We start from the raw sequence: 13,584 nt of genomic DNA, 5'->3' as shown, positions 1-13,584 counted from the left end.
GCATAGCAAGCTCAGTGTGTTTCATTCCCATCATAGTGTGTGCTTTTGTGACAGGTTGTAAATTATCGTATTTCCTATTTTGGTTACATTCGCGTAGTTCTATTGGTTTACAAATGATATATATCGAAAATGTTTATTTAAACATGGAACGCCTGCTTCGGTTCATGTTTCGTGTCGGACCGATTTAGATCGTTGGACCGGAAATTGTTGTGCGCGTACGTTTGCATTAGATCGGGGCATTCGAAGTAAACCACTGTTGAGTCAAGACGTATCACATTGCTTGTCTTGTGGTTTTTTTCTGGATCCCACAACACCGTATCTCCCTTACTATAGTGGAGAGCGCAACATTTTGGAGGCACCGCTGGGATATTTGCGTTCGAGTGTTGTCTACTCGCCGTGGGTAGAAGCTCGCGCCGAATATCCCCAATCAACCCAGTCGGAGTGGCGTCGCCGTTTACTGGTTTGTTTCTACATGTGCTCTAGTTGCATCTCTGTGCGTACAGCCACCACTAGAGGGCACTGGAAGACTTTGAAGTGAATCCGGCCAGCTGAACTGCGTCTACCCTCTCGAAAATGGCGTTAGAGGAATTACAGTTGGACATCAAAGGCAAGTTATTTGGACTGAATTTTCAACAGTTGTCAGAGTTATGTGCTGAAATCCAAATATCTGGACTGGAAAGAGAGCAACTTACAGGAAAGACTCGAGGCCAACTAATTAATATTGTGTCAACCTACATTGAAAGAGCTGAATTAGAGCTAGAAGATGAAGGAATGTCAGATTTGCTACGTGTAAAGGACTTGATTGAAAGTATAAAAGATTTTGAACTAGGAATAGCCAAACCAAGTGAAAAAGGGCGGGATGCAGTGCGTAAGAGAAGCATAGTGTCCCCAGACACTGCCCCCTGGCGCAAAGATTTCAAAATATCTGGACAAATAGGTGAACTCGGACAAAAAGATAAACTCACATTTCCTAATTTGGTCAGACAGATAGAAAGTGGGCTCAGTGTCTTTCAACAAAATGTCCATTTGTAGGTTTTCCACACACCCTATGTCGTCGTCCGATTTTGAAAATGATGCCGATTCCTCTCTCAACACAAGGTGACAGTGTTAAAAGACCTGCATGATGAAATGGGCCACCATGGTGTAGAAAGGACTCTTTCCCTTGTAAGGGATCGTTTTTACTGGCCCTTTATGCAAAAAGAAATAGAGGACTATGTACTGAGAGAGTGTGTGTGCCTAAAACACAAAAAGCCCAACCGTGAGACCAGAGCCCCTCTCACTAATATTGTGACTACTCAGCCTTTTGAACTTGTCTCCGTTGACTTTTTGCATCTTGACAAATGTAAGGGTGGTTATGAATACGTGCTTGTGCTAGTAGACCATTTTACACGTTTCGCTCAAGTTTATGCTACAACGTCCAAATCTGGCAAAACAGCGGCAAACAAAATATTTAATGACTATGCTTTAAAGTTTGGGTTCCCCCTTCGAATTCACCATGATCAGGGTGGTGAATTTGAAAATCAACTTTTTGCTCAACTGAAGGAATATTGTGGGGTTGCGGGTTCAAGGACAACCCCCTACCATCCACAGGGAAATGGACAGGTTGAACGATTTAATCGAACACTGATCCAGATGTTAAAGACACTGACAGAGAAACAAAAGAGTAACTGGAAAGACTCACTAAACAAACTCGTTTATGCTTACAACTGTACCAAAAGTGAGGTGACAGGGTTCTCACCTTTTTACTTACTTTATGGACGTTCACCACGTTTGCCAGTTGATATGTTGTTTAGTTTGAATCCAGACTCTAACCAGGGTGAAACCAACCAGAAGGACTATGTGAAGAAGTGGAAACAGGGCATGGAGGAAGCGTATGCGATCACGCAAGAAAATAACAACAAAGCTGCTGCCAGGAGTAAGAGACTATATGACAGTAAACTAAAGTATTCTACCCTGTTGCCCGGTGATCGTGTTCTGGTTCGAAACTTAACCCCACGTGGAGGTTCAGGCAAACTGAGAAACCACTGGGAGGATGTTGTTCATACAGTGGTTCGTCAAGTCAGCCAAGACATTCCAGTTTATGAGCTGAAACCTGAGAGGGGGAAGGGCAGATCTAGGATACTCCACCGCAATCTCTTGCTGCCATGTGATCATTTGCCATTAGAGACTTCACTACAGTCCCAGTCCAAGGAAAAGTCCACTCGGCAACGACCGAACAAGATGCCGGAAATGGATCCGGAAGAGGATGATGAGGAGGATGAGTATTATCCAGTGTTGCATCGCCAGAGCACCCGACCAGACTCACCAGAACCGCGGGACGTGAGCTTCGTGGAGACAACCCACCATGATGACAATCAACTGGGGAATGAACTGCCGGGGACAGAGCCGGGAGCTGCGGAAGTTGACCAACCTCAGGAGGGCAACATTGGTCCGGAAAATGATGCACCTGTGACGGTGTGTCCCCCTTTTCCCCAGCCAACCCCCAGTAATCCTGATATTGGGGGAAATCAACGGCCACGACGAGAACACAGGAGACCCAAGGTATTCACGTATGATCGCCTTGGTTCGCCATCTTGCTACAATGTAGGGACAGTACCATATCATGGTGAACAGACAATGCCTTGGATGTATGGCGCACACCCCTATTATGCCACGAAATACTACAGAAATGGTTAATCGACACTTCGGTTTAATAGAACAGTGAGATGGAAACAAGAAGACCCCGATGAGCCCTGTATAAGTAAAACGGAATGTATGAAAAGAGTTCCAGTCTGTGAATTGTTGATTGTTATAATGTAAACAGAATGTATGAAAAGAGTTCCAGTCTGTAAACTGTTCATTATTATAGTTCATATTTGGATGCAGTTCATAATACCGTGCGTCATTGTTTTGGGCACGTCGTCCAGCGTATTTATGTATTTACTCGTACATATGTTGGGGACAACATCTATTTTGAGGGGGAGTATGTGACAGGTTGTAAATTATCGTATTTCCTATTTTGGTTACATTCGCGTAGTTCTATTGGTTTACAAATGATATATATCGAAAATGTTTATTTAAACATGGAACGCCTGCTTCGGTTCATGTTTCGTGTCGGACCGATTTAGATCGTTGGACCGGAAATTGTTGTGCGCGTACGTTTGCATTAGATCGGGGCATTCGAAGTAAACCACTGTTGAGTCAAGACGTATCACATTGCTTGTCTTGTGGTTTTTTTCTGGATCCCACAACACCGTATCTCCCTTACTATAGTGGAGAGCGCAACACTTTCCCGTTTGAGCTCTTTGTGTTGCTGGATGCATCTTGACGTGGATGAGAATCGGCAGGAGGCGTTCCTGGTTTTGTTTGTGTATCGGGGTACTAGGCCCCGCAGCCAAGGTCACAACGGAGGTGATGGAGTCATGGGAGAGAGAGTTGAAGGTCGGAGGACTAAAGGAAGCCAACGGATAGATATGCGGTGAACGTGAGCTGTTTTTCAAAGAAAAAGTAAAAAAGTGGATTCATTTAAACTTTAATGACGAAATCAAAATGGATGATACCAAAAGTCGAATTAAAAAAACAGTTTGAGCCTGTCGTCTCCAACATTTAGGACAGTACTCAAAATGTCCGCATGATGGCAGTATAACCCCTCACGTTCAGAGAATTTGCAACTTTAACCTCCAGCGAGTTCACACGAGTGAAATGGCGACCTTGTAGGCACCCTCCAAAATCAACAAGCGTCTTTTGTTTTGTGTTTTATCCTGAATGTCCACCCCTCCCGTTTCTGGCTTGAAGCCTATTTGCATGTTTCGCTTTCTTTCAAAAACATGCCGGGATTAGTTAACCTCACGTTTCTTTCAATTCACATTTTGTTGGAGAACAAAAACAAAACCAATCGGAGTGTCTTTTTATGGTGAGTAGTTGAGGGGCGCTCTTGCACTTCCGCCGAAGATAACCGCTTATTTATTTATTTATTTATTTATTTATTTATTTATTTATTTATTTATTTATTTATTTATTTATTTATTTATTTTAACAAATAAAGCGCACCCGACCCCCAAGTCTGAATTGGGAGGCGTTGGATTGGATTGTATCTTTATTAGTCTCGCAGTGGAGAAATTAACAGCAGCAAAGTGATGAAAGGAATGAAAGTAGAAAAACAAAATACACGAGCTGCTGGATGGCGTTGCATCAAACCGTAAATATACTTCCCGACACCCGCTGTTTTTGTCATTTTTTTGTATTGTGTTTCTTTTGTTGCGTCCTGCCGAGCAGTCTTCGGAGCGGGGATATAGCAACCTTGTAATCGTTTTGCCAGCCCCCACCCTCCTTCCCCGTCCCTCCTCCTTTCTTGGTTCTGGTGTTCTGACCACGGTCGCGGCAGTTCTGCCAGTACGCGACTAACCTCCGTGCAGGTCGGACCAGCGTCGGGATCGTGACGTTGTCGTGTTGTTGGTCGCAGCGGATCACGAATGTATTATTTTTATGTGGGGAGACCCGGACTCGTTTCTTTACCTCTCTCTTAATTGAAGCACTCTGCAAGTTTTCTTTAAAGCAAAGTGCGGATGCTTTTTCTCCTCAAAAACTCTTGAAATAGACTCTTTTTTCCTTACAACATTTGGACCCCCTCCTCATACCTTTTTGAATTCTCAAAATTGGGAATTGAAGCATTGGTGGATTTACAAGCTGTCTGCAAGGATTGCGATGTGCACCGATTGGACTTGAAAAACGATGATGAGCGTGAAGATGAGGAATGTGGTGGCACATTTTTAGCCTTGAAATCGGCTTGCATTTTTATTTGTTTGTTTAGAGAAAAAAAAAACACCGAATGTGGATTTTAGTTGTGTCGTGTGTTGCGTGAAGCGTCGCGGAAAGGTAATGGGAGAGGGCGCACACACAACAAGGGAGCGTTGTTCTAAACTGAGACAATTAAGGAACAAGAACAGCATCGCCGCCAATTTGTGATTCATTCTTGACAACTGGATTCGCTCGAGTTCGATTCGCGACCTGGAACAAAGTAGTTTTTATCGATGTGTGGGCTATTGTATACGTTAGTGGGAAAGTCATGGGGTTAATGCAGAAATAGTCCACACAGTTTTTAGTTTTTTTAATTATTATTATTTTAAAAATAAAATATCCATTTAAGTAAACGCATCCTGGGCTCATGAGGTTCTGATTCGCCTCCAGATTTGGAAAGTCTATTTTGGATATTTTTTTGACACTACCACTTGTGGACCGAATTTGGAGAATGGCCCGTCCGTGGAGTGTGAATGGATTGTGGTTCCTGTTGGCGTTCGTACTGGATTTACTGGGAACCACAGCCAGCAACATGGAGCCCATCTATTGGAATTCTCTCAACGAGAGGTAAGGAAACCGACTTTGGTATATTTGAGATTCAACAACGATCCGGTAACGATTCCAGTGTGCAATTTCAGGCTCAAATTGTTCTTTAGCTTTGCGTTTGCCACTCATGCTGACAGAATCAAAAGCCCCTTTCTGTCATGTATAGGGTCTTTTAAAAGCATTCCACTTATGGAAGCTTTGAAGGTCAGACATAAATTGCCTGATAAATTTCCAAAAGCTGTTTAGCCATGTTTATGGAGATTGTAAATACTCCACTTTGCCAGTTGGAATTATGTTTGAATGCAACAAGTCACCAGCAGAAGTTGAAAAAAAAAAAAATCACACACCGATAGCCCTAACATTATTTTTTGGGTTGCTTTTTTGTTTGTTTCTTTTGCTTTTGACACAGTCAGAGGTGCTTACAACACCTTTGCGACGATCTCATGATGAACAATAGCTTTTGTGGAAGTGTTTCTAATTATTTGACCCTCGGCGTCAGCTCCCAGCAATGGTGTTCGCCACAGCCGCACTTGTTAAACGCCGCTCCCGGTTGATATTGCCCGTCAAACATCAAACAAAGACTTGCACATCATATATTTAACGCAAGCACATAATTAGCCTTCCAGTCAGCTAGCTTGAGGCTAAAGTTAAATATCCATGCCACTGTGTTTCAACCCGTTATGCGGTATATTGTACACCTCGTAGGGAGACCATATCACATTATTTACATGCATAAATTCTTTATCGTCTGCGAAGAATGACTACCAATAGTGCCTTATAGATGAGCTGAAAGGAGTTTCGCGAACAAAATGTCTTTTACCACCCCTAGGTGGCCAAGGTACAATTTGATTTTCATTCATTTCAATGGAAAATGTTTTTTTAAGACTTAGATTACAACTCAAAGTACCACTGAAGCCTCAAACCGCCACATTACCTCCTCTAGGGCATGTATTGGTCATGGGACAAAGAAGACCTAAAATGTGCCAATTTGTTGTCTGTTTCTTCGGGAACAAATTATGATGGTTAAATCTTAAAATGTTGTAAGGAGTGCTCCCGACTGTATCAAAAATTCACATTTATACACTCTCTCCAATTTATGTATGTGTCTGTCTGTCTGTCTGTCTGTCTGTCTGTCTGTCTGTCTGTCTGTCTCTGTCCCTCTCTCTGTCTCTGTCTCTGTCTTCATTTATTCATTTATTTATCCATCCATTTTCCCTAGCGGTTTTACCTAATTAGGGTCGCGGGCGGTGCTGGAGCCTATCTCAGTCGTCTTCGGGCACTAGTCGAGGGACACCCTGAATTGGTTGCCAGCCAATCGCAGGACACACAGATACAAACAAGATGTATTTGTGTATTTATGTATCTATTTATTTTCTTATTTTTTTTTGGTATTGTGTCCATGTGCTGGAGGCTACGGCCAGTCTGGGCCCCTCTCCCGTGCGGGATGCAACAGTGTACGGGAGTCTCCCCTCTCACTGTGTAGCCAGGCGTGAAGCCTCTAATGAGGGTTTTTGTTGTCAGCAGTGGGTGGATTCAGCCCACAGGGTTGCATGTGGATCCAAGCGGGGGGCAGGCGGGCTAGGGTCTTTTCTGCATTTCTGGCACGGCTAACTGCTGACGGGCTTTTACGGCCTATACAGGTGTCTCTTATGGAGTTGAGTGTAAAGTGTCCCCGGTGACAGTTAGCGAAGGGATGCGGGACTTTGACGCGGCGCTCTGAGTCATCTGCAAACGGGTTGCTCATATATGCGAAGTACAAAGCCTGTTGTACGCCATTGTGTGTCTTCACAAAGCTTAGCATTCATACTTAATCAGCTTAGTCCGTCTTTCACTTTATTTCCTCTTTATAGACATCCATGCACTTTTCTGCCTTTCCCTTCTCCACTCCGTCGTATGTTTGGAGCTGCAACGTCAAGGCAGATATGCTCAGAACCGCCGATGAGAAGTACAAATATTTCGTGACTAATCTCATGCTGCTTTTCAGATACCGGCAGTATTGATTTTCGGATGACTTTTGGATGCAGAGATATGTACTAACTACTTCTTCCTTGTCAAAATATACGTGTTACTCCCCCCCCCCCCCCCCCCCGCCACTGCCGAGAAGGACACAATGTAGAAAAGTTATAGAGAGAAGGAGAGTCAACGTGCCGCCGCCAGCTGGCGGATAAAATTTGTTGTTGTCCATTCACAATGTTTGCAAGATGTGTTGTTTTGCTAACAAAGCTGGCGTTTAGCATAGCATACGAGATGCGCCATGGATCCTCAGCTCTGAAATTCACCAGATTTTGAACATTTATTTATTTATTTATTTATTATCAATAGTTCATTTTTTTGCTATCCCGTGTATGCTAGCAAAGTTGTCATTTAACAAATGAAGCGAGCACTTTGATTGCATAAAAGTTGAATCAAAGATCTCTAGCCCCAAAAATGTCTGCCGAATAAAAAAAATAGAATTACACAAATACAAAACGAATTATTTATTGATTAGTTCATGTTTTCATTTTGTATTTTTTTTTTAAATTTTGTCTTTTTTTCATTTTTTTCATTGGTTTCATTGTATTTATTTATTTATTTATTTTCAGTTCAGAACCTAGTTTATCAATTTTTGAATCGGAATCAATCATTAATAGTCCCACAGTGAGGAAACAAAAAAAAAAACAAAGTATTGCATGTACAAAAAAAAATGACAGAAGACGGAACTGTACAACTGCACAAAAATGTTTCATAAAAAAAACTATACATATGCAAAGTATTAAAATACAGTATAAACCATGTATGATATGATAGTATAGATGATGGATAGATGAATGGATGGATGGCTTCCACATCAGCAAAGGATTCGTTTTGCTTACGAAATTAGCGCTTTGATAGCTTCATAGTTGAGCCCACACTCGAGGCGAGGTGACACAAGTTCATCACGTGTGGTCAGGTCACGTCAGGTCTCTGTATCAAACGCAGTGTCACATGGTTGACCTTCAGACCCCTTGATGCGCCACTTTGAAGCTCACTCGCCGCCCCTTCCGCCTCCCCGCTCACCTTTCTTCTCACTGTATTGTATTGTTTAAAAGTGATTGCACAATTTGGATTACACCATCTTCAATCCAATGAATTTACAAGGAGAAAGAAAACGGTCCATTACTGGGAAGCACTGTGGGAGGCTGTTAAGTTGCGCTGGACGTGTCAGAACCGGAACTTGGTTCCCCCTTACCTGATAATAAAATCTGATAAATATTATTAATGACATGACAGTCCAGTGAAATGGCTTGATCCGTTTAAGTGGATAAAACAGATAATTGTGGTACAAATCAAGAATCTTGAAGGTGCCCGAGACAGTGCCATATTGGCCACCATCAATATCAAAACGACCACTCAGAAACAAAACGCATGACTGGTGATGTGTCAATCATTAGACATGAACAATTGTTTTACCTTTTTTTAGGGCGGGGGGATTGTGTGTGTTAAAGACTGTGATGGGATCATACTAGGCAGCCTTTAATGACTCAATCAGATGCATTTCCAGGATGTGCAGAAATAGATTGTTGAGATCATATCAGTACAGGCCAGTAGCCAAGTGGTTAGTCGTTAGTGCATCGACTTCACCGTGTAGACGAGGTACCAGGTTCAATTCCAGCTCCGACATTCCTGTGTGCTGTCTGTATGTTCCCCATGCCTGTGTGGGTTTACTCTGGGTATTGCGGTTTCCTCCCACACTCCAAAAAGATGCATGGCAAGCTGATTGAACACTCCAAATTGTCCCGGAGGGTGAATGTGAGCGTGGTAAAATGTATGGATGAAGATGAAATGATGTTGCTCCGTGTTGTCACCCGACCGACTTTCTGAAACGGCAGCTATGTGGCCTCCTCGCGCATGTTGTACTATAACAACCCCCCTCCTCGTCACATTACGTTTAATCCGCCTCCTTGCTGCTTCCACGTCCTCAATAATTCATTAATCGCCTGCTAATTGGCACCGGATAAAAGACAAGCTAACTAGGCTAAGTGTTTCTACACAAACACGCTACGGCAGGAAGAAAAATGAAAGTGAGATTTTACTAGAAATCTTGTCACCAGAGCAGCAAACATGTCATAAAGGGTCACCCAAATTACGGTTATAGACGCATGTGAAAGAAGGCGTTAGGAACATACGTATATCAACGTATCAAGTCATTGGATGCATTGCGTCATACGAAGAGATGTCCCAAATATTTAGGCCTGTACAGTATTGTTTGCAAGGTTGATTTGCATAATCCGACAGAATGTAAAGAATTAAAAGCCTTTTGCATTATGATTTAATGCTGGAATCCAATTCATTGTGTTGCTTCTTCATGCGTGCCCCCAATGGTTGGGGGATAATGATAATAATATTAATAATACATTTTATTTTCATTTATATTATTTGTCTCCATGTTTTGCGCCACTGTTAGTGATCCAACATTCAATGCTTCTAAAACTGCGACCATCAATGCTAATCGTCAGCACGATATTGACGTTTTCCAATGTTTCTTAGCACGTAGCTACAAAGACTAAGAAAAATGCACAACTTGTCAAGTACAATTTTCACTGGCAGTGGAAATAAATAGCTTGAAGCCTTTTTTCTTCTCTTTTTTTGAGGGATTGAATTTAACCACAAACTCAACGGTTCTGTAATATGTAGACGGGGCTGGCGAGCTGGAGAAAAGATGGAGTGGAAAGGAAGTGCGGTCGGGCAGTTGTGCTCGTTTCAGATGGAGCAAACAGACACAATGACTTTGGGTCAGAATCGCAGCGAGACGCTTCCTGGCCTCATGCGACTGGGTAAAACTTGCCATTCCTCATCACTGACGCCTCCCGCCACGTTCCGCCGCAGGAGGTCCAACCGGGTAAAATCCGCTTAGCTTTGAAAGGAAGTTTTTCGGGCCCAACCAGCACTTTGATCAGCTCTGCACCAAGCCCTCAGTGAACTGTCAACTCTCAAGTTCCTACAATAAGTTAAGGCAACGAAAGAGTTTAAAGCGGCAAACCCGCAGGTCTTGTCGGGAGGGAAATGGTTGCCACAGCAACTCAACGGTTTGTTCCCGCTCTGTAATGGAGCCTTTTAAAATTACGTCATACAGGCAAGCGTTTTTGAAATCTTCTATTTGACCAACAGAGAAAAAAATAAACATTTATTTCTATCTGTGATTTTAAAAATAAATAAAGTAATAAATTAATAAATGAATACAAACAAACAAATGAATAGACTAATGAATAAACATATCCATGAATAACTAAAAAATAAAACAAATAAATAAATGAATAAATCAACAAAACCAAATAAATAAATAGATAAATAAATAAACATATAAATAAGTAAATGAACGAATCAACAAATAACTAACTAAATTAATTAATTAACAAATAAATAACTGAATAAAAAACCAAACAATAGACAAATAAATCAACATATAAATAAATGAACAATTACATAAATAAATTAATGAATAAATAGACAAAAAATAAATAACCATATTAATAAATAAATGAACAACCAAATAAATGAATGAATAAACAAAGGAATAAATAAAAAAACAAAGAAATAAAAAAATAAACAACGACATAAATAAATGAACAAATAAATAAATACATTTTAAAAATGACCTTTGTTGTTAGATAATTAAATTGTCCTTTCCATAATTCAACACAAAACATGCACAGATTATTTTTGTGATTTGGGTTTGTCGTCCTCATTTTCCACTCTCACATCTGTGATGAGTGAGTCCATGTCTGGTGAGTGACGTGGGTGTCAGCGACTGAGCAGGAAGAGTAGCCAGTTGGTTTCAAATCTTTGATGTCTTGCCACCAGCTTTTTTTCCAAGATATTTACACTTTTTTCGTGCTTATAAGAGCTTGCAGAAATTGCAGATTTTGTCGTCTGTTATAAATTCATGATTTTTTTTTCAAGCGCTTTATTCATACAAAGGTGATGAAGCGTATCCTAGCTGACTTGGGGCAGTAGGCAGAGGACACCCTGAAATTGGTGGCCAGCCAATTGAACGGCACACATTGGCAAACAACCATTGGCGCTCACAGTCACGCTTCAAGATAATTTCGTGTTCCAATGGAAATTTGTTGACGCCGTTTGTGGTGGTGCCGCCACTAATTCGGGGTTTTAAAACCCAAGTTTTGTGACGTGAACCGACAAAGTTTTCTCACAGTAGGGACGCAAAACATCTGCGGATAGGAAGCAAACAATGCATTCCCGCAGCGATCGATTGGACGGCTTGAGAATCATTTAACTGGACCAATTTACGTAAGCTAATTGCAGCGTCTCCACAGCAACGCGTTCACCCGCCGGTTTACCTCACAGCCCTTCTCCGCCTTCAGGAGTTCTGTCGCCTTTGTTCGTTCTCCTCGCGCACACACACACACACACACACACACACACACACACACACACACACACACACACACACACACACACACACACACACACACACACACACACACACACACACACACACACACACACACACACACACACACACACATGAGCACACAGTTGTAATTAGCGCTTAAAAGAGCACGCCCCATCTGGTTTTAGCGTTAACCCACCGTTGTTCCGCCGCGACCTCGGAAAGCTCCCGCGCCATTTGCTGAACCAAAACTAACTAGAATGGGACCGGTGTCAGAAATACGAGGTTATATTTTGGATTTTGGTGGTTTTTATGCGGCGGGGTTGAGGGAAGCGAAATCGCATGGCGATTTACAGATGATCCAATGTTCCCCCACTTCCCCTGTTCTGTTGCGTAACACTTGATGACTTCACATAATGTCCTCGTCTTCACCAATGTCAAGCTACGGCCCCCGAGGGACTGTAGCTTGCATCTTTTAAGCGTCCGTCTCCTTCCTGCAACACACCTTATTCAAATGATCAGCTGATCGGAAAAGCTCTGCCTAAGACTGATCATTCGAGTCGGATGTGTTGGAACAAGGAGATGTCTAAAATATTCACGGTTGGCGCCCTGGAGGGCCGTCGTTTGACACCCGTGACAAAACATTCACACATTTCTCCTTCTGCTTACTTTGCGTGCTTTACAGCACGACCACTAGTAACTTGAAAAAAGTAACATAGTACAGTGAGACCTCAACTTACGAACTTAATTGGTTCCCAGACAGAGTGTGTAAGGTGAAAAGTGTGTATCTAAAAAAAAAAGTTCCCATAAGAAACCATTAAAATGGGAATAATCCGTTCCCGGGTTTTCATTATTCTATGTATAATAAATGTGCTATTGTATTGTAATGAAAGAAATACACTGCATTGTATCATAAAGTCACTTTATTTACATTTGTGATGGTCATTTATGGCTTGATGGAATGGCGTTGGAGGTCGAAGGTCAAAGGGAATTGCATGAGGACTGTAATTAAAGAAATAAACTGTGCTGTAAAGTTTTATTTACCTTTTTGATGATCGTTGATGGCTTATGGAAGGAGAGTCACCTTCCATAAGGACTGTTGGTGCTGTTCGGTCGTGTGCTTCCGCCGAAGATCACTCCGCCAGCCGTGGTGGGTGTGTATTATGAAAATAGTGCTTATTATAAGGTTTAATTTTCATAAATTTGACGTTTGTAAGACGAAAAGTTTGTAAGTTAAGGTGTTTGTAAATTGAGGTCTCACTGTACTTGAATGTAAAATTAAACGCTTGATTTTAAAAGTAAGCAAGTTCTATGACATGTTACTTGATGAGGTGCCATATTTTCTAGTGTATAAGGCGCACCGCAGTATAAGGCGTATCCCCATTGGATGGTGTATTTTCCAGATATAAGGTGCACCGGATTAAAGGACAACCAACACCTAAAATCACTGTAAAATCACTTCAAATGACTTCTACTGGGCGTATTTTACAAAGATTCCACGACATATAGCTATATTTTATGTTTTAAGACTCGTGCTGAATATTCGGGAAGTCTTGTTTTCGAGTTGATCATGATACCTGACGTCAAGTCACATCTGGAACGCCCCGGACCGAGAAAGCGACACACAATGCATTTTGGGTACTTTGGTCTGAAAACTTCGGGTTAATCCGTGTTGATGGCGAAATTAGAAGGAAAACATAAATGGTGGCGATGGTGAATCGTTGTGTGTTGCACCAAGACTATTTCACACTAGCTGACACAAATTCCCAGCAGACAAATCAGCCCATTTCCAACGGAGCTTGGGCGCCATCTTGTGCATTTTCTGGAACGCTACAAATGAGTCCTGAGGGCTCGAATTTATACGCAAGTACTTCTTTAATCGATTGCAAACA

The 13,584-nt window shown here is 41.9% G+C and overlaps 1 protein-coding gene across 1 annotated transcript in view; it reads left to right on the top strand.

The window, feature by feature from the left end:
• The first annotated feature begins 4,106 nt into the window (after positions 1-4,106).
• efnb3b (ephrin B3b) overlaps positions 4,107-13,584 on the top strand; it is a 107,128-nt gene continuing 97,650 nt past the window's right edge. The window contains exon 1 of the mRNA XM_088990528.1: positions 4,107-5,343. Within this exon, the coding sequence (XP_088846654.1) occupies positions 5,228-5,343 (116 nt within the window). The 5' untranslated portion in view covers positions 4,107-5,227. The remainder of the gene's footprint in view (positions 5,344-13,584) is intronic.

This window comes from Hippocampus bargibanti, linkage group LG02, assembly GCF_051943395.1.
Source record: "Hippocampus bargibanti isolate YZ-2025 linkage group LG02, ASM5194339v1, whole genome shotgun sequence".
NCBI classification, from domain to species: Eukaryota; Metazoa; Chordata; class Actinopteri; order Syngnathiformes; family Syngnathidae; genus Hippocampus; species Hippocampus bargibanti.
The sequence above is the reverse complement of the archived record's forward strand: the minus strand, read 5'-3'. Positions and strand labels throughout refer to the sequence as shown.